The sequence below is a fragment of the Halichoeres trimaculatus genome, unplaced genomic scaffold (assembly GCF_033239565.1).
Source record: "Halichoeres trimaculatus isolate MK-OKI-2021-1 unplaced genomic scaffold, fHalTri1.1 fHalTri1_scaffold_1, whole genome shotgun sequence".
Taxonomy (NCBI): domain Eukaryota; kingdom Metazoa; phylum Chordata; class Actinopteri; order Labriformes; family Labridae; genus Halichoeres; species Halichoeres trimaculatus.
In genome coordinates this window covers 12,309,514-12,337,154 of record NW_027437179.1, presented here as the reverse complement: position 1 = coordinate 12,337,154, position 27,641 = coordinate 12,309,514, and the positions used below count along the sequence as shown (strand labels likewise).

At 38.7% G+C, this 27,641-nt stretch overlaps 1 protein-coding gene across 3 annotated transcripts in view; it reads left to right on the top strand.

The window, feature by feature from the left end:
• fhit (fragile histidine triad diadenosine triphosphatase) overlaps nt 1–27,641 on the top strand; it is a 476,436-nt gene that overhangs the window by 346,119 nt on the left and 102,676 nt on the right. For all 3 annotated transcript variants that reach the window (XM_074675648.1, XM_074675656.1, XM_074675665.1), the window contains one exon: nt 27,195–27,340. In XM_074675648.1, coding sequence (XP_074531749.1) covers nt 27,195–27,340 — 146 coding nt within the window. The remainder of the gene's footprint in view (nt 1–27,194; nt 27,341–27,641) is intronic.

Here is a 27,641-nt window from a genome sequence, read left to right as displayed (position 1 = left end):
TCTGTTTCATCGTATTTTCTTCTCATGTTATGTTAAAATGAAACAAGACTCTTTATCTTGTCTTGAATTTGGGTTGTTTTTAATAATGTGATTTATCTCTTTTTATTATGTGGTATTTTTTATTTTGCCGTCATATTTTCTTTTCTGTTTTGTTCTATTTCTTTTTTGATGTCATTTTCTGCAATTTGGGGCCACCTTACATTTGTTCTGATATTACGTCATATCAGTAAATGATTACTTTTTCAGAATTCTACTCATATTTTACCCCAAGTTAATAGGAATACAAGTTGATGCACTATTTTTTATTTTCATTTATTCATTTTTTTGATTAGTTCAACTTAACCTCAGTCCTGGCTTGATCATAGACCTTATTTTAGTGTGAACTGGAAAAGCACTCAGAGAGTGCAGACCTCCGATTGTGATTGTCACTAACACTTTAGTCCGACTTTAATGTTATACTCCCTTTCAGCAGACTGTCTGCAACAATTTGGTGTTAGTTGGAGGTTTGTACGATAATCTGTTGCCTGTTACAGTGTTGTAATTATGATGGGCCAGCACATATTTCATATTCCAGATTTTAGTATCCAGAATAATGCCAGGATCTGGATCTTAATTTTATATCTGTCAGAAATGATGGTGACCTTGTCTTGTATCATATTTCAAAGCAATCCAACCATTTATTGTGGAGTTATATACACATATGGTGAAAACCGCGCTATCTCACAATGATAAAGAATCCGTTAAAAAAAGTCCTGGATCCAGACGGTGATCCAGATTACCTCCAAAATTTAATCACTTCTTTCTTATCCCATTTTGAAGATTTCATGAAAATTTCATCAAGATTTGTTTGTTACTTTTTGAGTTGTTATTCACAGACAAAAAGACAAACTCTCCAAAAAACATAACCTCCTTGATGGAGGTAAAATAATTATTTTCACTGTCAGTTCTCCTCTTGTCTCGGATCAACCCTCAATTATCCGTACTGATGATCTAAGTGCAGAATAACATATCCAGCCAGGGGACAACCTCATACATTGTTTCAATAGTTCAGGGACATCATTTTGAATTTCTCTCTCGGTCGTGGTGTTACACTAAACCAAACATATCCCAAACCTTCTGGAGATGAAATTGTTATTGATTTTACCATCTGTCTCCCAAAAATGCAGTGTGATCTTTTAAAGCACTGCAGCTAAAGCTAATTCCACTTTGTCCCCCGTCCCTCTGCCTGTCCGGTGACACATGTTGTTTCAAACGGTAATGTGGATGGATCTCCACAGCAGCTTTGGAGAGCTGACCGAAATGACTCATCTTTCACACTGAAGGAGATTTATAGATTGTCATCTCAGCACTTTTCCTCCACATCCCCACTCTCTCCTATCGCTCATTGTGGACCAGGCTCCAGATGGGGGTGAAAAACAAAACACCAGGAGCCATTTTGTCATCTTTCACAACCGCCATCACCGGAACAAAAAATGTCTTTAGGCGGGTTATCAAAGAGGAAACGCAGCAGCTCAGGTGACTGTTTTTGAGTTTGTAATGCTCCAGTATCAGAGGGGGGACAATATTAAAGGCTCACATGCTGCTGTTGTTCCTCAGGAACGAGCAGTTGCTGAAATGCGTTCAGGCTATGCTTAGGGGGGCATGTCAAACATGGGCTGCTGGAGTCACTTCACAAAGCTTCATCCCACACGGCTCTGCCGTCACTCGCTTGTAAAAAAGAATTGTTAAAAGAAATGTTTTTTCCGTTTTGAGTTTAAAACACCTTTCTGCCACCTGAGCTAAAATCAGAAAACAACAACAACACTTGTTTCAAGTCTACAAAAACCCTCGAGCACCCTGCACTTTGCAAACACTGAGTCACCTGGTTAGAAATACAGAGTGAACAAAATGCATCAACACACGTACTTTTGAAATCTCTATCAGCAGGAGAAAAAATGTAAAGTATGTCCATGTCTCCTTTTTCATTGCTTCAACATTTTTTTTTCCTGTTAGACATGAATTTAGTTATCAGCCAGCACTGCTTCCTTAACCATAAACCAATCAGCTCTTATCTTTGAAAACACACCATATTTAGCCATTTTTTCCCTCATAACATTATTTTTTTTCGTAACATAACAGGGCAACTTTAAAATTCCCCAGAAAATCATGGACATGTGTGGAACTGCACTGTTTTTAACCCCAATTTTTCCTTACAGTCAAATTTCCATGATGTTAGATGAGCTGATGTGCACAGAAAGAAATCACTAAAGAATACCCTGAGTGTGTACAGGACTAATTATCACAACCAGTGCTTTTATTGCTTACTTTGTTAAGCTTGTTCATAGTTTGACAATGTGCAATCTGTTGTTTTCTCATTTTATTATGGGGTGATTTAGTTGCACACAGTTAAAATAAAAGGCAACAAAATAATTATTGTAGCAGTGGTTCCTGCTTTGTTCAGCATCATGGCTCCCACAAACATTCTTAGCTAATTTCCACTGCTCATTTTTCTGTCCTGTCATACACCCTGGGTAACCCTCAACCCTACGCCATGTGACGGTGAAACTTTGAATGGGAGGGACATGCATGAATTTGCAACTTTTCAGAATTGGGTCCAAAATCACTCAGACATTGCCTACTCACTATATAGTGAATTAGATGCAGTAGACTATGTATAATGTTGTAAATACTGTTCTTTACAGTATGTAATGACGTTTCATCTTATTGGTAATAATTTAAATAAACCCTCTGTTTGAACCACAATGCATGATGGTATATGTTGCTCACACACTTATACACTACTTTTCAAAATGCACTGTAGAATACATTGAGTGGACTATATAGGGTATGATCATGCTCTCTCAGATTTCAGACAGCACTACAAAATGGCTTATTCACTATACAGTGCACTATATAGTGGATAGGGAGTCATTTCGGACACAGACCAGGTATTATGATATTAAGATTTCAAGATGAGGTATTTCCCCAGAAAGAAAAAGCCATGAGGCACCATGTCAGTTGATCACTTATGTTGTGAAATTAATGGGGAAAAAAAATATTGATTGAGATTAAGCCCTGTGATTGACTGACAACCAGTCCACAGTGTACCCTGCCTTTCGCCCAAGGACAGCTGGGATAGGCTCCAGCCACCCACGACCCTGAACGGGATAAGCGGTTCAGAAAAATAAATGAATGAATGAATGAATGAATGAATTAATGAGACTAAAGACCTATATGCAAGACTCAGGAGGCGGTCAGTACACTGTCGGAGCTGGTAGAAGTATCTGGTAAACATAAGGCTGGACCTCTGGCGTTAACTACAAGACCAACTGGAACAGAAGGAAGTGGGGAGGGAAACCAAATACACACTGAGAGTGGGGAAAACCAGACACAGGTGCAGCACGTTAGGGTTATTAGGAGAGTGGGAAACAGGGACAGGAAGTCCACAAACCTGAAACAAGAAACAAACAAGTTCAGGACAAGAAATCATAACTAGAGCCAAATAAAACTTAACCAACAAGGAGGCAAGATGGGTGTATTTTAATTTGACATGACTTTGCTGGATGTTGTTCAGTTCGGACCAAGATCCAACCATAGACTGTATATAGAGTGGACAGTGTGGCTCCACCATTTACCATTGTACGGTTTTGAAGCCAAAATTCCCCTATCACAGGCACAGCCATTGGTTGCAACTGTGTAGCCAGAGTCTGCGCAGTCGAGACTGTGAAGGATTCTGGGAGAATCTGAGAGAAGCTTGGTGACAAAATTATAATATTTATTTTTCTTTCGAGAGTTTTATCACTTCTTGACTCTACCTCCCAACATATTTTACAATCCCCGAAAAAATACACGAGAACGGCAGCTGTCAATCATTGTTAAACCTGACGTAAAACCTTGTTTTTAACCTCGCATAACTATTGAGAACAATTTTTTTTTAGATCAAAAGAGGACTGAATACAAGGCAACCAAATGATGTCTTCAAATCACCATAACAATTGGAGTTGAGAAACATTTATACAAGGTGTATTAATTTGTTTAAGTTTGACCACAGCCCATCTAGAAAGACAGGAGAGACTGATTTTTTGATGTACACTGCAGCCATTGTAGTAGAAGTGCAACAAACTGCAGTTCCTTAGGAGTCCACTTGGGGCTGGCTCCAGAAATACCTAAAGTGGCATACACATCCATTTGCACAGCAAAAATAACCATGTTTATGCCTGGTTTAAAATGATTCATCGGTTAAATCAGCACATTTGTTTTCTCAACACGGTGCACAGAGGTGAATTTTGGCAAATAGCGAGGAGGTTTAAGGGTTGCCTTAACTTTACTCTTAGGTTGTCTAAAAAGCCTTTTCACAACAACTGTTATCAATATCATTTTGTAAACCAATTGGTGACATCACTTCCTCTATGCAATATACAGTCTATGGTCGTCACCTCAGCGCCATGAACAAATATTAACTTTATATACTGACATTATTTTTCTCTGGATAGTTTCAGTTTGTCCAAAGTGATGTTACACAATGTCTCCCAGCTAAAGCCCCCCGCTCTTTGGTGGTCACTGACGCTGGAGCCTGTAGCAAAGATACAGGAGCATTGTGGGGCTTTGCTGTTTCCTGACAAGGCTTATTGCTTTGACAAGTCTGTGTCTCTGAGGTCCCAGGCTTTCTGACTGCTTTAACCCTGTGATCCGGAAAAGCAGCTGTTCCTCTGGCTGACAGTCCCTGTACATCTCACATGAAGGCTGTAGTACACAGAGAGGGGGAGAGGGAGAGGAGACAAAAGAGCTGGGAGTCGAGTGGTGTGATGTCCTTATCTAAAAGCTCAGCATCCTTCTTGGAAGCGTTTACCACATATATTGATTTTTTTCCCCCTTTTCCTCTTCCCTTCCCCATGCTTGACTCCTTTGTTTAATCATATCAGATTCAGAGGCCTGTTCAACATTGATAGAATTGATTGCTCGAGACAAAGCTGCCAATTTCTATCTGAGGCATTTTCTCTTTTAAATGCAATTCTGCTATGTTAGAGTCCTTGAGTTTAAATTGATCTGACAGAATCAATGTACATTTGAGGACAAATTTGAGAGGAAAATGGAAAATACTTTGATTAGGTCTGACTCAAGATTGTTGTCGGTTCAAAGTGACTGACTATTTTAAAATGACCCTTCATTATTCAGTTTATTTATTTGATTTTTACTCAGCTGGGCTGTTTGCAATGGAAAAGCAATTTATAAACCTGTCTCTTCAAAGGGCCATTTCGCTTTTACCTTTCTGTAATTCAATTCACTCCTGACAGATGGCATTCCCGTGGTTTATAAGTGTTCTTACAATAGCTGAAGTTGTGGCTTGATGGGCGTACATTTATGTATGTACATGTGCCATTCTTAGAGTGTTTCATTTTATAAACTGTGTTGGAATTGAAAAATATATATACCAGGAAGAAAATATAATTAAGAAAAGATTGCATTTAGGAAAAAAAATATGCAAAGAAACACAGCTGTTGACATATTAAGCCAATCATACTCAGTGTTCATTCACTTGCCATGATCATTGAGTCTCACAGGCGTGATATGTAGTCAGTTATAGTTGGGGTAAAAAAAGAAAAGCAATGACCTGATAGTGAAATTTTCCCTAATCATATGGGGACTTGAGGATTTTACTTAAACATATTAGGAATGAGATCACATGTAGTGGGCAGGTGGTGATGCCAGTTAAAAACCTTACAAAGTGACGGCCAAATTACACAAGATCCATCACCACTCCATCATGGCACTAAATTTGATAGAATTCAATTTGACTCAAGTAAACTCACACTGGCTGTACTGTCATATGGGCTGGTTATGTGTCAGATCCACCAGGTCTGAGCCCGTCCAGACCAGATACTCAAGATAGTTATTTTTTGCCAGACGCCAGAGCAAAGATCCATTCATTTGCTCTAGGCAGATAGATGGAGCAGGACATGGTGTTAGGCGCTGAAAAACCTGTTAAACGTCAGGCTGACTTTCATAATAAAGGCTGAAATATACCAGATACATCTCTGGTACAGCTCTGCTCCACAATGGCACTGGATCCGATATGTTTCCATTTAAGTCAATGTGTTGACTTGCACTGGATCTGCTCTGTTGGGATGCGGCTCCAGCTCGTCAAAGTAGATACCCATCCATCCCATTTTTGCCAGCTGGAAACTATTTAAAACACCCATGACCTTCAAAACAAAACAAACTGAGTTAAAACCAGATTTACTACAACAACATACCCACATAATGAGCACAGCCGGGCCGCTAGACTGCAGGTTGGAGGTTTTGAAGATGGGCTCATCAATAGAGCGGGAACCCCTCAATCTCACGACTTCAGCTGTCTGTCAGTCATAATGACATGGTCTCCTGACCGTACGTTAGTGAACTCACATTGGCTGCGTGTTTACTACAGCAGGCCACTGACTAACAGCTGGCATCACGAGACTGAGGAGTTCCCGTGCTTCCCACTCCATTGTTAAGTCCCTCTTCATTCATGTTGGGATGTAAAACCTGAAACCTCCTGACTACTGGCCTGGCTCCACTAATAATGTCCGCTTGTTGTTATTGTCGAGCTAAATACTGAATTTGACATGGTTCCTTTTATTTAGAAAGGCACTGTGTTTTTAGGTAGTGTCCAGTCACAGCTATGATATGTAAGAAATGTGTTACTGCTCAGCAGAACTGAGAACAGTGATAAAGTCTGGTGTCTATGAAGCTGCTCGAACATATTCCCCTTTGACTAAACCTCACTGTTGGTTTACAAAAAGCAATTTAAGGTTCTTTTTTCAGGTGGTGGTTTGAGGGATGAAAAAACTCAGTTAGTGGAGTCTGTGTAGTCTAATGTTAATCTTCCTTCTATAGAGAAGTGCATTATTAAAGCCCTTACACCAATTTTGGTTTTCACAAAGCCCCAGTGTGATCTTGTTGAGATGGGGATTTGAAGAGGAGAGTTGTATTTGTTATCCCAGATGATTCCTCGTAGGTTTTGTCTTCCTTTCTCTGCTCTCTCCATCCTCAGAGTGCTGAGATGTCAGTGTATCTCTCTGGCTTTTTCTTCAGGTTGTGGATTGGCTCAGGGTGGCTTAAGACTATCTAATCCTGGCTGACAGTTAAGTAATTATTGTGAAGAAAGGCTTTGCCCAAGACACAGGGTATTGAATGAAGGCTGTAGTTTCTATTGACAGGAGCTGGGGAGTTCTATTTTTAACAGTGCGAGCCAGCTCTCGTAGCGTGAGAAACGGGACACTTCAGGCTTAGTCCACCTGAGCCAGGTTTGAGTTTGACCATTTGTTGTGGATTGAATTTTGCCGAATAAGCTACAAGGTGTCTACTTCAGTATTATTACAGTACCTGCTGAGCCTTCACAGAAAGAGAGATAATATGGAAAAGTGGCAACTTGTAATTCTTGACTGGTTTTATCCATTTTGTCTGAGAGAAGTTATTTCAGACAAAATGTCATCCTTTGACAGTCACAGTTGAGCATCTTTGTTTTTAAAAATACATTTTTAAAAAAGGGAAATTGCTTCTGCAGAACGTGGTCTGACTTTTATTTTCTATATCTATATATATTCTGATTGTAGGTGCTGAGATATATGTATGTGTATACACTCAACAAAAATATAAACGCAACACCTGAAGTGCAAGCTCTTGACAAAAAAGACTTTTTTTTTTATGCTCAAGCATACATCATGGTTATCCATTGTTATCCATGAATAGTAAAATATCCTGTTTTACAACAATGCATAAAAAAATAGCAAAATACTTTGATTTTTTTTTTATTTCCAGATTACAGTTATCACTTTCATTCTTGAACAGCAAAAAAGTGTTTAGTTAACACATGATTATGTTTTAATAATTACAGAAGCATAAAAATATATTTTGATTAAGAGAAAAATACAGTTCATTTAGGACAGCAGAGGCAAATGCCTTAGCTTTAACTTGGCCAAATCAGCAATAAATCACAAGACAAAATTTCAAACAATACTGGATGATCTTTAAGCATCCATTTCTCACCTAAATAATGCCATTTTACCAAGCTGACCTCATCTTATTTTACTTAAGATGTGTTTAGTTTTAAATAAACTATTTTTGGCTCACTATTGTCACATTCCAGCTCAAAGATAACAGTAAGATAGAAACTGGCATTTACAAATGGATGATTTATTTACATTGTCATCAATAATGTATGTGTATGTTAGCGCATTTCAGAGAATGTGAGCTGAATAAAACCAAAGAAATCAGATGTCAGAGGATGCAGGCTTCCCTCTCTGGAGGTAGATCCAGAGCTGAAGAGTCAGAGAGAGTGAATCAGGGAGCCTGCAGATCTTTGGTTGGCAAGGTCCCCAAGTGGTGACTAGCAGCTAGGCCACACATCCCAGCATAAGGGAGGTTTGTCACTCCATGAAAAATGATAACAGTTAACAGGCAGCAATCTTCATCAGGAAGGAGATGAAAAAGGAAACTTATGTGGGAGGCCATATATTCTGAAACTGAAGGAAGCTACTGGCTGTAGTTTTGAGGATGTAAAGTTGCTGGAAAAGTGAATTTAGGTCAATGTCAGCATCACTGAATTACATTTTAATAGGCTGAATCGAAATGTTGTGAGGGATTCATTTTTAACATGATGTGATAAAATGTTTAGATTGAAATAAAAAACGGATGTCAGATTGGAACCACTACACACTGAACTTATACTATTAATAAATATAATATATACAACAGAGTATAAGACAGATACATATATATTTCACTGTACCCATTTATATTTAGATCACAATCATACGTTACACTCTAAACCCAGCTGCTATCGCTGCTCACAGCCCTGTGCTCTGCTCTGACTTTACTATTCCACACAGTGTGCATTCATCAAAAATTACAGGTCTTCATGTCTGTTTTATGGGGCGAATATGGAGTAGTGTGTGCATAATTTCAAGCACTGCCTCTCCCCCTAATGTGATTATTTATCCCCCGCTTTTGTCTGCATTTCAGGCAGGGTGATATTTCAATCATAAATCATGAACACAGTGGAGCCCCCTGAATAATACGCCCTCCAACAGAGGGGCTGTGTATTCATAATGGGGACACATAACACCACGCTTGCTTGCCCTTGTGTTGGCTAAAGGTTCTCCACCTATCATAGATCACATATACGGCTGTAGGCGCTGGGGAGCTAAACGGCTTTTCCTCCTGCAGGCCATATTGTGGGTGGAGAAGTGTCAGTTTAGCCTGACTGATAGTACAGATGCAATTTGATTTGGAGATTCATTTTGTCTCCGGATGTGAGAATGCTGCCAGGTGCTGAGGGGGAGTCATCTGCTCTAAACACGGTGGCTATATCTCCTCATTCACTCTGGATTTAATGGTCTTAAAATAAAGGTGTCATGTCTTGTCAGGAGAAGTTCTAGCAGCTGTCATACTCTTCATTTTGTAACATGTTCACTTTAGAGGCTTTTTTTGGTTAATCACTGCCAATCAGTCCTGAAAACTATTCAACCGCAGGCACAGAAATCTTATCTTCTCAGACAATGAATCCCTGACTTAGAAAACAGAGTCTTGCACATCGACACAATGCCTGTCAAATCTCAATAGAGCGTATTGAAATGAAATTCACATTCTATTTTCTTCCTCCTCACTCCTTTCCCACCCCTGTTGTTTTTGTGATGCCAGGAATGATGTATGTTTTAAGCTGTGAGTGTTCAAGTGAGTAGACGTTTTGTGAGCATGAGAAAGACTCCCGATGAGCGTGAGGCTTTGTTCCTCTGAAAGGAACATGATGGGGAGCACTTATTCTTCTCCCATTCTCTCTGTGCTGCCTGTCAGGGATGACTTGTGGCTGCCGGCTGAGTTTTCCCGAGCCTAACTTTTTTCATTGGCAGGCGGCACACCTTTCTCTTCACTTTACTGCCTCACTTTTATGCATCCCGTGCTGGCATTAACATTAGAACAACAGGCCAGGCTTTGCAGGGGATTGTCTTCTTTTATCTAGCTTGCGGAATAAATCTGCATGTGGCAGCCAGGTACAATAACAATCAAATTTATCTGTAATTTTTTTTGAAAGGGAAGATACAAAAAAAATGGAAAATTGGCAGGCCACAAATGTTGGAGTAAAAGTAAAACAAAAGATAAATGTTGAGTGAATTGGAGACAGTCTGGGAAAGTGTTATTCGAAGATACTTTGATTACCTGGTCAGGCTCCAGTTTGCAAAGTTTTGGATCTGGTTGGAGATTGTACAAGAGCTTGGATGTTGCTTTTGTGCACCTGGACAAATAAAAAAAAAAACATGGTTTTAGTTTCACCGACAATATTTTGACGAATGCCTTTGTATGGCTCACTTCTCACTCTGGTTTATGCACAGCACTGATGACAGGGTTGAATCCATCACATGATCCTTAGAGACAATAGTTATTAGGTGGTATGGATAAATCAAGCACAATTTTGGTTTATCTATTTATTTAAATTGATTTGCTGAGATCAGATTGATTCGATAAAGCCACATTAAGCCTAACCACCACCTTGTGATTTTTCTGTCTCATTCCACGAGACTTCATGCCTGTAAAGGGCAGAAGAGATTTTCAGCTAACAGCAGCTATAAAGACAATAAAAAGCATTACTTCAACTAAAGGAACTCAGTGCTGCTCATTTCCTCCAGTTGGTCAAGTGGCTCATTCTTAGAATAAAGTCAGCACTCAGAGAAATGACAATGAAATCCTCAGGTGTCCCCTGATGAATCAGTGTTTATAACAATGATAACCATTTTTCCAGATCTGATATCAAAGTCTAATGCAACACTTCATAAAAAGAGTTCATGATCCAGGCTATCTTTTTATACTCTGAATAAAACACTGAAGCTTTTGGCTGCTCCAGTGAGTGATTTCAAACAGCACACCAGTGTTCTGGTAGAAAACAAGAGTAACACAACAACAATGGCTTTTTGTATGACACACAATGTTAGCACATACAGCTGATGGAGCATTGAGTGTTCAAAAGTCAGCAAGTCAAACAGCTTTAAAGCAAGTTTGTTAAAGTTTTGCATCTTTCCTTTAAGATTTATTCTGTTTGACTGTTTTTAATTTCAGTTCAATTTTTGTTTTTACAGTGGATTTTCCATTGTAGTTTTGTCTTTATATTTTGAAATGCTTGGTTTTAGTTCAACATTATTATTACTCTCAGTACAGCTTTTTTTTTTCTTTTTCTTTTTTTTTTTTTACTGAATAAGATAGTTGTCAGGGGAGAGAATCAAAAATGACAGAAAAAGCATTGTTCAATAAAAAAAAACTCTTGACATTCTACAGTTTTCAAAAATGTATTCAACAAGGACAGATCAACAACTATCCTCATAAAACAAGAAAACTGCTGCTTCCTGGCTGGGGACTAGTTTCTGTTTCAGAGAAGGGGGCTGGGAGCTCTTTCTCATACTTTATCACCTTCCTCTGCGAGGCATCTGGGTCACAGTCATATCTGAAGTAACCTTATTAGCGCTCTGATAGCCGACAGTGTGGACGCATGCTTGTGCACATGTGCCAACTGGCATGAAACAGGAAGAAAACAAAAAAAATCATTTCCACCCAAAGTAGTGAGTTAATGTAATAGACAGATTGACAAGGATGAAAACTAAAAGCCTTTTTTATAATTACAGTTTACATCAGTTACATTTATAAGCTTACAATACAGTTTATAATATCTTTGGTTTAGTTTTTTCTAGTTTTATCTATATTTCATTTAAAGCAAATGTTTCTACACCTTTCCTTTTCCTTTTTAAGTTGCTTTTTGTTGCTTTGAGGATAAAATGTTACAACAACCATTGCCCCTTCAATGTGTGCTGATATGTATATATATATATATATATATATATCTATATATATATATATATATATATATATATATATATATATATATATATATATATATATATATATATATATATATGTATATATATATATATATATATATATATATATATATATATATATATATATATATATATATATATATATATATATATATATATATATGTATGTACTGGTCAGAAGTCTGGGTAATTTGCCTGGTTTCACAGAGATCTGTCTTTTGTGAGCTCTTCTCCCTCTTCTTCTTCAGGGAGTCAAATACTGATTGCTAGTTTCTAACAAAGACACAAGTCACATGTCGTACAAGCCCCTCATCACTGCGTATTTCAATGTTGATTGAAGAAAAGCCTCCTCTTTCAGATTTGCACCTCAGATACAGAACGGCTCTGCAGAACAAGGGCACAACTTCCTGTCATTTATTGACAGAAAAAAAAGGAAAAAAAAGAAAAAAAAAAGAAAACACAATATCAATCTGAGTCCAGAATTGAAAGTGTTAGCACTCAATAAAGCTTTGAATATTCAACGGTTTGAATTTGCATTGCCTGTACTTTCAGACTGATTTAATGATGTGCCTGGTCAATTACGATTATTTCCATATTTTTCATATCACAGAGGACGCGACCCCATCTGCAAAGCTATGATTGCATGATTGGGTTTCTAATGGGGGGAATGAGTTGTCAGTGATCGAAACATCCCATGTATTAAAGGCAGGGAGCTGGAATAGGCCAAGTTTGAGTTAGCTTGACTCTAATGTTGCTTTTGATCAGTTTACAACATAAGCGAAAAAAAATAAAAAATAAAATTACAGACTCAAATGAAAACAAATGATTACCAAGAAAGACCAAAATAATGACAAGGCATACTTGGATTTTCTTTAAAAACCATATCTCAATTCACCCTTTCATTTCAGTTTTTCTTTAATGCACTTTATTACAGCTGTTTAGGAATTATGGAAGAAATCCTGAAGCAGTCACTCATCTGCTGCTCTGAAATTCAAGTCGTCTTAACGCTGAGCTCCTTTGTTTATCCCACCAACTGTAGAAGAAAAGAGAGAAAGACCCTCAGGCTGACACTCAGATATGAGGCCAGTCCATCACATTCAGATATTTCCCACTGTCCGTTAATATGCCAGCCCATTTACTCCTGCAGAGAGTGTGTGTGTGAGAGGTTGTACCGACTGAGGAGGCCAGTGTGTAACAGCAGGAAGGGGGCACAGCAGTACAGCCTGGGAACAAAAGCCAGCTGAGGAGGAGGCATGAAGGAGGCCGGGGCCTGGAGGAAGCCTTAGGAAGCTGCTCTCTTGTTTTTCCCTCGAAAATCACTCTGGTCTCACAACCATTCAGTGAAGAGTTGTCAAGTTTTGTTTGAGTCTCTTCAAGGGCTACAGGGTTAAGATATACTGTCCATTGTGAAGCAAGCTACAAATGTATGATTCATACAGTTCACACTGGAACAATGCCAGAAACAGTATTTTGTATCTATTACACTGAATAAGTGTCACAAAAAGGCAGTAAGTCATTCAGTTTAAAGAAAACAGAGAAAGCTTTACTCTGATGAGGACATTTATTCATGCTTTAATGCTTAATACTCAGTCACTGAAACAAGGAGAATACAGATCATTATGAAGAACTAGATCAAGAACAAACTAAGACATGCATGAAAAATATACGTCTGCTGTTTCCCATAAGCCATGTTCACGACTGATAGTGTGGTGAATTTCTGCAGTTACACATCCATGTTTGTCAGGCCAGAGCTTTGAGGTCAGTTTGTGGCTTTTTTTACCACAGTTGGTTGAGCCTGATCTTGTTTGTTTTCTCTTTTCCTCTTTTAGTAGAGGAATGCTACTGCTAGATAGTAAAATTAAAAGGTTGTAAGATTTTGTGTCCTTTAGAGGTGGAAAGATGGACCGAATCACAGTGATACACATCAACACGACGTGAGAACAGTGAAAGGTCTTTCTCTTTGTCAACAATCAAACTTGCAGAATAGCATTACATCTTGCCTACACATCATCAAATCACATAGTTTTGATAGGATACAGAACCCTTACCAGGTGGGTAAGACCCTATCCAAACATTACCCCACTTATTACTTGCCAACTAATCTAAATTGATAAAAAAAAAAAAATGTTGGCGAAACGACTTCAATAAAAAGATTGTTTCATTGCTTTTGAATAAATTATAAATGCAGATTTCCAAAAACAGTCCCAGTGATTTCAAAGCAGTTAGTGTCCCACTGCTACTGATCTTTTCAGCTTGTTGTGATTGAGTTATCATTAAACTGTCCTCATTCTACGGTGGCCGGTAGGTGTCAAACGATTTGCACAAGCAACAACACAATTGCAAAAGCCACAACACAACAGAAGTGAGGCCACAACAGCAGTTTAGAGGACAGTTATCCTAATCAATCAATTAATTAGTCTTTATTTGTAAAATAATCATAACAAACGTTATCTTAAGACACTTTACAAAAACATTCACAGGTCTAGACCAGTAAGTGTTAATAAATTTTATTAGCAGAAACTCAACATCAAGACAAACTAAGGAGTTTTACCTCATCTTAACACACCATGATTTCAGGACTTTGCAGCGTTTAACAAGTTACAATGGCAAGAAAAAACTTCCCTTTAACCTCAGACACAGAAGAGTTGTGAAAGTAAGAAAATGATTTTTTTCTTTTATACCTTCAGCTATGATAAATGTAGCTTTAATGCTAACGCTATTGATTCATAAAGCTAAATTAAAGATGACGTATTTTTCCGGTGAATAAAAAATTGAGTACTATGAAGGATATTACAAGGTGGGACCCCACCAAGCTTTATTTATCATAGATGAAGTTACAGAAGATAACAATTTACCTACTTTCACAAATTTTCTGTGTCTGTTGGGATAACTAACCTCTTTTAACTTCAGTTGTGGCTGTACTTTCGTTGTGTTGCTCTTGCATTTGTGTTGTGCCTTTTGCAAATTGTCTGACACCCACCGGCCACCGTAGCATCGAGCTCTCCTTCTTCTCTGAGCTCTATGGTTGGCTCTTCTTTAAAAATAAACGCCAAATGTCACAACTTTTAACACTGCTGTGATTATCACCACCACTCAGGTTTGACCTTACTTAGACAGACCAGTAAGCTTAAGTTTCTTATACATCATGCGCTAGGTAGGAAGGGTAGGATCCAGTATCAGACCCCAGTTCCCTCATTGTCACTTGTTTGTTTTTCTTTTACATTCATCACTTACAACATGTTTTTTTTTTTGTTTGTTTGTTTTTTGGGGGGAATTTTACTTATTTTTTTCATAATCCACAATGTTTTGTTTTTTTTTTTTTTTTTTTTTTTTTTTTTTAAGGGGAGACATTGATTCTTAAAGAAATAAGCAAACTGAATTTTGCATTTGATGATTTTTCTATAAGACCAGAGGAAAGGTACCTGAGAAATAAGAAAGCATTCATGGTCATCCTCAGGGACCCTTGAATATCTTCACTGATATCTATCAGAATCAGACCACAGGTTGTTTTGATAACTTGCTCTGGACCAACTCCAACTACTGATTTCTTAATCTTCTTTGCTCCACTTAATGTTATTCCTACCATTTTACACCAACAGCACAACCAACCACAAACACACTCACACACACTCACACAGCATGCCCGGTGTCACACTCCACAGCCCTTAATTAGATGTTTTTATTCAGTGCTTACAGGGCTGACAGAGTTTGAGCTGGAGGTGGGGGTGATGACTTCATGAATACGAAAACAAAGCCTCAAAAAGTCCTCCATCACTGATGTCTGGCCAATATTGAGGAGGTGGCACTGAATACCAACTGATTCCATTAGGAGTAAATAATAGTCATTTCTGTCTGTGGGTCTCAGCTGGAGCAAAACCTCATAATTATGGTTCATTTTAGATGAAAATAAATCATTAACTCAGCAGAAGTTTAAAAATTGTGTTATTTAAGTTTTGCAAAAGGCAATTAAGGTAAGAATGCACCGAATTGGCTGTTTTTTTCTCCTGTTCCCCACAGGCACGTAATAAACAAAAATCCTTGACACATTATCATGACTTCACAGAAACCCTCTGAAATTTATCGTGTACAGATGGATGCTCATGTCAGTAGCTGTGTGTCATTTTCTAGAGCATGATTGGGTGATAGGGCCCATTTTAGGCCAACTGTAATCGGGCAGAAAGAGCCAATTGTTGCAGCAGCAGTGATGGATCTCCTTGTTTTGGCTATCCAGGATTTAGAGCTGCCAAGGGAAAGGGCATTTTGATTCATTTGAAGGCCTGCTGCCTTCATCACAGCCTGTTATACTGGGAGTGTGTGAGAGGCTGAGTGAAAGGGAGACAGGGAGAGAGACAGAGGATGACTGGTGTGTGTGTGTGTGTGTGTGTGTGTGTGTGTGTGTGTGTGTGTGTGTGTGTGTGTGTGTGTGTGTGTGTGTGTGTGTGTGTGTGTTTCAGTTTGGAGTTGTCATTCTCATCGCTCTTATTTATCGTGGGAGTGGGGATTCTCCGAAGCAAAGAAAAGGCTTCATAGTGTTTCTCCAGTTTTAGCCAATCTATGGAAATACATAAACATGAAGCTTCAAAGCTCTATAATGGGGGTATGATCTGTCAGTATTTTAACTTTGCGCAGAATCAGCTGATGTTTTTAAAGAGCTGTTAAAACACACGTTTTCAGAGCTCAGACATTCAGTGAACTGCCTGTTTGATTGTGATTGTCTAATTGACCCCTGCTTCCATGACCCTTATTGCTTCTATCTGTGGCTCTGAGGACCATCATAGCACTTACTTTTCAAAAAGAGGTTAGTTCTTGTCCGTGAAGAGGGTTATGCAAATAAAGTGTTAGTGTTGGAAATGAAGCATTTGTCTGAACATTGACCCAAAAATAGGAAGGTAACTTTACACACCTTTGGTGCAGCTTCACTTATATAAACATAAAGGTTGTGTTTACAGAAAAGCGTTCTCTTAATTTAATGTATGAAAATGATAATTTTCAAGAATCCTGCACACCATTAGAGCCAGAAATGTAACAACAACTAAAAATATAATTTTTTAAAAATGTAATAAGACCCGAAATGTAATTGAAAAAGTAATTACAGTTTGAGCTCAGCACTGTAACATTTTGGTCATTTATTGCATTTTTTAATTACATTTTGGGCTGTTGTTACATTTTGAGCCATTGATACATTTCAAGATTTTTTCCCTTTTTTAAATTGCATTTTGAGCTTTTGTGACTGTTGTTACGGGCTCAAACTCACACAATCCTACCTGCAAGAATTTTTAAATAAACCATACTTTGGTACTAAACTTTCATCAGGCACCTGGTTTGGGACCTGATATGTGACAACAAACCAAAATGGAATGAAAAATAAAAGTAAGAAAACATTCTGGATTATAATACATTTCTGTTAATTACATTTCTGGTTTTATATATATATATATATATATATATATATATATATATATATATATATATATATATATATATATATATATATATATATATATATATAAACTTTTCTTTATATGCATTTTTTTGCAATATTTGTTGCTCTTACTCCTCTCCTACTTCCCTTTTGATGTAACACATTAGCGCTGCTTTTTCTTTCCTTTTCCAAAACAAAAATAATGTAATGTCTGCAAGTGCTTAAAAACCTGAGGATGCAGTGATAATGTAATTGTAAACTTGTTAGTTTTGTGGTATCAAGTAAGTCACAATAAAGCAGTACTGCTGGTCACCTGATTCCCTCTTTTCAAAAAGTCCTCACTCTGTCCTTACAATGAGCAGCAGCAGTAATACCATGTAGCTGATTGGCTCATAGTAGTATGTGATAGTTATTTTAAACAACAGTTTCTTAAGGAAGGTGAAAATAAAAAAAGGAAGTAGTCAAAGAACAGCTAGCAGTGTATGGTTGGTACCATAGCATGAATTACATCGTAAAAGATGATGTAGGGAACAAATGTCCTTGCTGAGTTTTAATGGTTTTTGCAAAAGAGACAGGGGCTCTGTGTTTCCCTCAGATAATGTATAACAGAACGACACATGGAGACGGGGAGCTATGTTAAATAAGACATCTCTGTCACTGCTGCAAATAAAGAGTAAAATGAAGATTAACAGCAGTCTGTGTAATACAAGGATGCAGTGATGTCATACCTCCGTCCGGATGCAGACTCTTGAAGTCCATCATCAAAGGGGGCCATATTGGGAATTGCAGACAGCGACTGTGTACCCAAACTGTCAGCCATGCCCATATATGGGTGAAACTTATAAGTTGGACAACTTAAAAAAAAGTGATTAAAAAAAAATACACCCCCCTGTCCACCATGTGCAGACAGTGAGCTATCAGACCCCAAACATTCTTGTGACCAGGCTGTAGATCTGTGTATTAATGCTGGCTTGGTGTATATGTGGTTTTTGATGTTTCTGTTGTCAGCCTCTTGAGAAGTCCGGAAAAACTGCAGGTTTTAGCACCGGAGTTTGATTTTACTCCACCATTGTCTTGCCTTTCTTTAATTCGACAGATAACATGTTTTTCCAAAGTCTTTAATAAATGTTGTGATTGTTCTTTTCATACTTTTTGTCCCAAAGGACATCAAGGATGAAAATCTTATATCATGACTGCCTGTGTTTGAGTTTGGAGTATGTTGTATAGTCCACGCTTAAGGATCTAGTTCCAGGGGGGGTTTGCTGCATGATGACTCATTCAAGTCTTTTGATTGGATGTTCTCTGATCAATTAAACTTTCTAAGGCTGTGGAAAATTTAAAGGATGTAGGAGGTCTTGTGCGACGATTTGTATCATTGTGACATCTTACAAGCATCGAAGGCCTCTGAGCTCATCAAGCAGTCAGACACTCCCCATGTATTTATGAAACACTTTTTCTCCTGTCTCTGTCCATACTCCTCTGACCTGCTTACTGTTGCATTCACATAGCTAAAAATAGACGTTTCCTCGGTAAAGAGGACGCAGTCTGTTTGTCAGGTATCTCAAAGGGACAAAGCTTCAAACTGTCTTTCTGTTTGACAGTTTCCATTCAGCAAGGTCCACAAAGAACTGTTTCCGTGCAGCTGTGTTGTTCTTTCTTGTGCCATCTGTTTTCACTGTGTGGAGTTTGCATTTGTCTCCTGAGACCATAGGTGAGCTCAGTGTTTGATGACTTTGATCGTGATGAGGTACAAACACGTCTGCTGGTCACTGGTTATCTGTTAGGAGTCTGTTATTTATAGAGTACTTTTCTCAACTATTATTACTACTACTTATTACTTATTCCACAAGGTTGGTTTTATTTTTTCCACAGCACTGAGTGTTTGGTTCTTTAGCTGGAGCAGAATCACTACCATAAAGAACGTAGCATAGCAAAAAACTTTTTTAAATCACACCATGTGACAAAAGAGGGAAATAAAAGACAGTGCATACTGAATACTCACCACTCACCTCAGTCACATCCTGTACATATGCATATGAGTTCACTGCCGACATAAATTCACATGTACTTTTAACTCTAGTGTTAGTTTTATACAGCAGAGTCCATCAACACCACACTCCCACCTGGAGCACCTTTATCCTCATGTTACCATTATGAGGTCCACCTCATTTGGTAATTTTCAGTGTGAGCAGCCCACAGAATAAAACTATATTAGCATTAGTATGTAGTGTGAAATTGGTGTGATACAGATGGGACTGAGAAGGAGGAGGAAGAGGAGGAAGGTCACTGAGAGGGTTTTTCCAGTCTCAGGTGAAGTCATTGTTCTAGAGTAAAATTGACAGTGTGGCGTTGGGAACAGGGAGATGGGAACAGGGCCTGGATAAGCTGGGGGTGGGGGGGCACGGGGACAGATGTTTTCTCTCAACGAAATGATTGCATTTGCAATGTAAAACCAATCTACGATGCCTTGTTCTTATTACATGCACCACGACCTCAGGAGTGAATCAGACGAAAGCAGTCAAATAACTGTTGTGACAGATAATAATGGGATATGAGCAGATGGTTTTCTCACTATATGGAAATGCTCCGGCTCTTCAATCTCATCTCTCAAACCCCCTGACTGGAGCAGCCGGCCGGAGACTGAGAGCGAGAGGCTGTTCAGAGCTGAAGATGAGATTGGCCCGGGCATAGACATATGGAAAGCTCTCTCCTCTCTTACCCACACAATGGTTGTGGGGATGAAATCATCGTCCCATGGTACGCTAATGACCCAAGCCATGTGGGATCCCCTGAAATAAAAATGTTGGTTTAGAGTGTGTGCGTAGATTCATAGTGAAAGGTGTTTGGCATGCTGTGAAAGGAGCAGGGGGGCTGGCAGCTTGTGAAAAGTTCCAGTGTTTATTAGGCTCAAATGATTATGAAAATGCCAGGCCTGTGTTTCGTCTGCCTCGTGATTAGGTTTGGGGCTTCAGCCCAGGATGGCAAAGGCTTCTCTGGGGTAGCTAAGCAGAGATTCACATCCAGGGCCAGTGTCCAGAAAGCTAGACTGTAACAGGACTTCAAATCTGAGCCACAGACTCGATGTAAAGGCTACTGATGTTAAAGTCATTATCATATGTGACAGATCAGGGGAGCTCAACACAATAAAAGGACCAATTAGCTAAACCAGTTTATTTGATAACAGAATTATACAAAGTGTGACCAAACTGACTATGTGGGACAGTGTGGTCAGTGTTCCTCCATAGCTCAGTGGATTATCAGAGAAACGAAAGAATCACCCTGCCAAATTAAATCACTTTCTGCCTTTTAAAGGTAAAGCATTTGCCTTGATAACTCATATATTTCTTTAACATCTCTCCTCACCACTCTGCATTATTTTAACTCCTGACTGAGTTGTTCACCACATGTTGAGAAACAGCTTCAGAGTTAAACTGAGGCGGTGATTGATGCTGTTGGCAGAATGGTTGAAGTGCACAGCACATGTTCAGAGACTAAAGGCTAAAAAACTTGCAGCCAAAGCACATGTTTCTTTTTTTTTTTTGTAAATCATAGTCATAAAGGATTTCACATGAGCCACATTTGCCTGACAAGTTCAAAAAGCGTTTTATTTTGAAATATAAAAAATACAAAAATGATACCTAAATTGCTTGTAAGAAGTAAAACAAGCAGTGGGATAATAAGAATGTATTTGAGTTGTATCTTGTGTTAAGATATTATTACTATGTTAGATGGGCTGTGAGGATCCACACTTCAAATGAGATCATCAGGGCCAATATAGGTTATTCCTAAATGCTACTTCTTAGCTTCCCAATCAGGTGGGGGAATTGATTTACCGCACATCTAAGTCTAAATGACAACACCACGCCGCCTGACAGAGTTTAGTAGTGAGAAGAGAGGTCCTTGTTTTCTCTGCTAAAAATGATTTCTGTGATTAATTTTGTAGTGATGGTGGACACAGGAGCCTAACTGTCAGACAGAAAAAGGACAGAAGAGCAGAAGAAAGATTAACAGAAGAGTGATACAGCCCGGGCTAAAGGCTAACACAGGGACTAAACTGTTTGTGATAATGTTCGCTCCAACCCACATGCAGCAGTTATTATGCAGTGGTCTGTTCAAAACAAGCGGCAACCTCTGGTCTAAGAATATGAGACATTGCGGAAGTGCTAAAACCTGCTGTTTCTCGAGTGTTCACTATAAGTTGGCTCCGGAAGTACCGGAAGTCACCTACACACCAAGCCAAAAAAGCATTTTTCTCGACAGAAATTAACCTATTTACAGCTTGGTTCAAAAAACCTGTCTGAGTCTCTAATTTTACTACCGGCACCCACTGTACAGGGGGGCCTTTGAATTGGTAGCCCTTGCCACCACCAATTCGGCCGCTATAGCCGATGTGCTTCATTTTCCGTTTCAGAAACAGACGGGTAACGTCGGCGAGACTGCATCCATGTTCTATACAGTCTATGGTTCAAACTTGAGAGTCTATCAATAAAATGAAGAGTGAGGTTACGTTAGTTCTGCTCGGTGGATGACTGGCAGGACATACACAGGATTTATTAACGGTACACATTACAGACATGTCTTAAAGCACCGGGATGTCAGTAGCGCTAAATATAAACAGCAACTAAACTACAGTACGAACCGACAATTTTTGCTTGTTATCACGTTTCAACAGTGCTACCTAACTGTTGATAAATACCTTAACTCATTGCATTGTAAGTTGTCTTTTTTTGGTAGTTAAGGTAATTTTGTCTTTAAATATCTTGGAATTAGGCATTTTTCAGGACTTGTCAGTTCAATGTGGCTTATAGTATATAGTCTAACAGACATGTTTTTACTGGAAAAAAAAAGACAAAAACTTGCTCAGATTTTGGTTTGTAGAGTGCAGTCCTTGTCATGGGAGTTGCTGGTTAGACTCCTTGATACAACCCTATTACCCCATGTCTCCTTCTTCTCTCTACTCTTCACTTGTTTCTCGCTTCAGCTGCCCAAATCCTTAAATCTTTAGAATGAATTAAAAAATAGAATGAAGTGACCTGACCCCTCTTATGCAGCTGGTGAAAAAGTTACTTGTTTTTTTATTTTGCAGCCCGTTGTCGTGAGCTAAAAAGACATGCATGTAGATGAGTCCTGGCATGTGGCAACATGTGGCTTATGTGCAAAGTGTAAGTGTTTTTCTGAGTTGACCTGTGTTTACATCCATGATGCCTGTCAACAGACGTCTCTGTAAGATGAGCTGTTTGGTCTCTTGAAGTACAAAGTGAACACTCAAAGAGTAAATTTTTATTCAGTTGATAGTGATCTTTTGGTTTTGCTGTTAAAAGAAATCCATTTTTTTCTTTGCTTGAGTCAAATAACTGATGAGTCCTCCTGATGACTTCAAGCTGTAAAATCACACATTTACGCGTTCAGGACTATTACATATGAGGAATTGCAGCTATTTTCATTTTCTAATTGAAAAGTTGGACTTTCTGAACTCTTGATTTGACAAAAAGAGTACTTTGACAGAGTCATTTTGGGTTCTGGGAAATTGTCCTGATGTTTAATGGACTAATTGAAAAATGGACTCATCTCTGGATGTTTCTGAGTGGTGTTGAAAGTGCTCCAGATTTCAGTTTAGGCCCGTACTTTCATACACATATCAAACACGACATACAGTGGTGGAAATGCTGTTGAGGTTAATGGGTTTGTTGTGAGACATAATTCATCCAGCAACACAGAGTAAACAAGCTTTGTCTGCGTCTCTGCGCTCTCCAGCCTCGGCTCTGCATCATCTTTCATGTGGGCAAGCTCCATCACCACAGCAGCACAGAGAGAAGAAAGATATCAGCTCATGTGACGTCTGATTTCATTCCAGCGCAGCATACACACACACACACACATAAACACTCACACACATTCAGAGAGAAACAAAAGCAAAACGACCATTTGTTCCCCTGCTTGTGGCTCTTGAGATGAATGGATCTCAGACGAGGCCACTGTGGCATGAAATGCTTAGATGTAATCATCTTCACACAACAGGACGCTGTTTCATGAGAGGGGGATGAACTTCAATGTCTCTTTTACTTCTTTCGAGTGTGTCGCCTTGAGATTTACTTCTTACAAAGTTTTACTTGTTTACTCAATCTCTCCGACATTTTGATCTGTCGATTGAAAGTTTGTTAACGTCTTGATTAATTTACTGTACTGGCTAGTTAAAATGTTAGAACATATCATTATCCTCACTCCCTACAACAGGGGGCACCACCTCGTCTGTAAAGTGAGTGTATCCATCACTGCTGAGACCATCGCCGTTGGTACAGTGCCAGGCGGATGAAAGCTGGCACTGTCTTTTTCAGGCCCTGACCACATGTAGTGGGGTATTTGGGACCGCATACATTTTTATACGATTAGGTCTGTCATCCACATGAAATCGCAATTTTATGTCACTTAAATGATATTTTCTGAAAATTCTGTTCAATGTGTAGATTTTGGAAAACACCGCGGTTTCATGGTTTGATGGTTTCATGGTTTCATGGTTTCATGGTTTCATTTATACACTGAGAAACACAGTTTGTGATTCTCAAACGTCACAGCTGACAGGGATTCGTTCCGATTGGCTGTGAAAAACACTGTCAAATACAGGTTTGGTTTGCTTACAGACGCACTTATCGGCAGATTTTCCCAGTGTGTTTGGATAAAAGCATTTATAAAAATGAACGAGGGGAGGAAATTCTTTTTTGAAAATACCTGGAAGATACATGTGTGCAAGGCCTAAGGCTCCCCACTCCAAGCAATGGGTAGACCTTGGTGTTTGAGGCCCACCCCTCAAATATGTCATGAACCAGTTAGAGCAGGGGTGGCCAACCAGTCAGAGACCAAGAGCCACAAAAATTACCGTGGTACTACAAGGAGCCTAGATAGATAGATAGATAGATAGATAGATAGATAGATAGACAGATAGATAGATAGATAGATAGATAGATAGATAGATAGATAGATAGATATCATGGGGGATTAAGAGGAGCACATGTAGAGAAGAGAAACTGAAACTTAAGTATCAATCTAGTCACCCAAGTATTGATCAATACTGATCCAAACATTGGCAGCGTAGGAGCCGCACTCCAAAAGTCAAAGAGACACATGCGGCTCGCAAGCCACAGGGTGGCCATTCCTGAGTTGCAGTGGTTCTCAGACCTTTTACAGTGATGTCCCCCCTATGTTATGTTTTTTTTGTTATTTTTTTTAATCCACCAAGTACCCCCTGACAAGCACAAAGCAGTTTTGGATGGAAAAAAATAAAACACAGCACTGTACTCTTAGTGTCTATTGGATATAGTATAAAATTTATAAACTTACCTTGAATTCAAACATTGATTAAATAAATGGTAATAAAGTAATTTTACTTGGTTGTTATTTTTTGAATATACATCTTTGAATCTTGCGTACCCCCCGGAGTGTCCTTGCGTACCCCCAGGGGTACACGTCCCCCTATTTGAGAACCACTGAGTTAGAGTATCCTTGTCCTCATCATTTTAGCAAGTCTTGAGAAGATCTTGTGAAAATCTCACACATTTTTTTTTTTTTTTTAAGTACAGACTGTTCTGAGCAGTTTGCCGACAGATTCGGGTTTCTATAATATATGAATACGTAGCAGTTTAAAAATCTGTATGTTTCATCTGAACATGTAGCAATGTGGCTTAATACTCATCTTTAAGATCAGGGGAGCATAATACCCCCTCTTCTTTGGCTGCCATTTTCAGAGCATTTTGGCCCATCTTTCTGGACCCATAGAATATTTTTCTATGGCAAAGTAAACACTGAAACTACCAAAAGAAGAGTAGACCCTCTTCTTTCATGTCTCTCTGCCTGTTTTATACCCAAAAAACAGAGAAAACGCACTATTCAGATAGCACTCATCTCAGGCTCTCCATTCTTTGATCCTCTCCATGATCTCTGTCGTCTTTTCCCACACTCCTGACACTCTTTCTCTCAAAACTAGAGCGACACATCCTCTGTCTGTGCGTGAAATGCCTGAACATTGCTGGCTAGCAACATCCTGCTTAACATCTCTCATCTTCTTCTCATGTCTATGCTGATCTTTCATCCAAAGAGGGCACTCATTGATTGTAATCAAGTTGATGTCAATGGCAGCCAATGAGTTAAAGTCTATCTGGATGAAATTTTCTTCAAAAAGCTGAGACAGCATTATGCTGGATTGCCTAAAATACTAAATTAAAAAAAAAAATGGAGTTCCAAATCTGGATTCTGATAATTGAGCTAACAACCTGTAAAAAGTGGTGTTATTTAATCACAGGATGAGAAATAGTTACTTTACATGCTGAATACTCTGCTTCCCATTGTCACCTGACCATACACCCATGCATCACACTGTATGACACCGCCTTTTCAGCATCACAATATTTAATGTATTGAATTTAAACAAGTATGGACTCTTGTTCCCATTGTGAGCAGATCTTGTACTCATGTTCTTTTATCCCTTTTCTTTCTCTTCTGTTATTTCCAGGGAGCTACTTTTCACCCTGCCCCTCTGAGCCACTGTTATTGATCAAATGACCCGTGACGGAAAGCAACATGTTTCTGGAGCCTCTTAGATATTTGCCCACAGCTGCAGCCATCACACCACTCATCAAACTATGTCTTACTTCTGTCACAAGCTTGATTACTTTTCCGTGTGCGATCGTTGTGATGTGGGATGAGAGCTTTTCTCGCAATATATGTTCCCTGACCTTTATGACTGAAATGAAACGGATCACTTTTCCTCAAGTCATAGCTCAAACTTGATGAAGTGTGAACTAAAATCGGAGCACGCCATAGTTTCAAAGACTTGGATATAACATTTTACAGATACCACTTTAGTAAAATCCGGGTGTTACCTCTCACACCTGGGGAAGACAAAAATATAACCAGTTTAACTTTTGAGTTTTGACCTGAATCTGCAAAACTTCAGGCAAGTTACCTGTTCTTTGTTTAGTGCTGCTGGGTAAATATCACGCTTACACACTGGCATGCACAGACTTTTGAAGGGCAGGGCAGAAAAAAAAGTCACATACAGCATGCATTTTTGTCATCTAAGGGAGCAGTTTATCATATTTTAGCAAGGCAAGAGGGCTGTTTCATGTGCTTTTTCCACCCAAGAGGACAGTTCTGTGTGTTTTGCCAACCAGGAGGACATTTTTTGCCCGCTTTTTGGCTCCAAAGAAGGCACCTCATTTTGCATTACCTAACAGTTGCGCCACAAAGCCGCGCAAGTGACTTTACATGTTGATTAGCGAGTGAAAGTCGCTATCCCTAGCTGATACTACAGTGGAGGTAGCACTTAGAAAGAAAAAACATACCATGGTGAAACAAAAAGCCAAACATAAAGTTTTTTTTACTAATCAACTTTCACTCAATTTCAGGCAATAAAATAAAAATGATAATCAAAATACTAGTTAATTATGCAGTTCCCAAAGTGTCCACTAGATGCTGTCCACAAAAGCCCATTCACACCAATGTTACAATAGAAAAAAAAATAGTTTAGTCTGATTAGCTCATTTTTTTATTCATACAAACTATACAGGAATAAATATTTGTCATCAACTTTGTTGGTAGAAATCAATGCATTTGCATAATTTGGAGGCATGGTAGAATTTGCCTGACAGGCAGGTGCACCTTATTTAAAAGATGACGGCAGCTGTTAGAAAAATGCACATCTGTGTGCTACTGACATCTTACATTATGTAATTAATTCAGGAAAGGAAACAAGATATTTTGTTGAAAAAAAAAATACAAAAAACAATCTCTTTTTTTGTCAGTTTTTGTTGTTGTTGGTGTTTTTTCTGCATTTCACTGTATAGAAAGCGAACACTTCAACTTCCTGTTTTGTCATTCAGGGTTAGAAACCTGTTAATTCATCTTGAGCTCAAAGTTCCTTGACTTAACCTGATCAGATGTGTTGGTGTGCCCTCTGAGACCAGTGGAGCGTTTCCGAGACCTTCAGCCCAACGAGTTGGCGGATTTATTCAGCACCACTCAGAAAGTGGCCAGCCTGGTGGAGAAGCACTTCAACGCCTCCTCACTCACCATCGCCATCCAGGTATGATACAACCAAGCATACTGTAGCATTAGCTTTAGCTTCCAGTTAAGATGAAGAAATAAAGCCCTCTTTCTTTCTCTGTTTCTTGATTTAACTTTTTTTTCTTACATTTGTCTTTCTTTTTGTTTCCTTATGTTTTTGTTTTTCAGTGTTTCTAACTCTCTTTCTTTTGTTTGTTTCTACATTTTTTTGTCAGTCTTTCATTTTTTTCTTTCATACTTTCCCGCTCTTTTTTGTCCATTCATTGGTTTAATCTTTCTTTCTTTCTTTCTTTCTTTCTTTCTTTCTTTCTTTCTTTCTT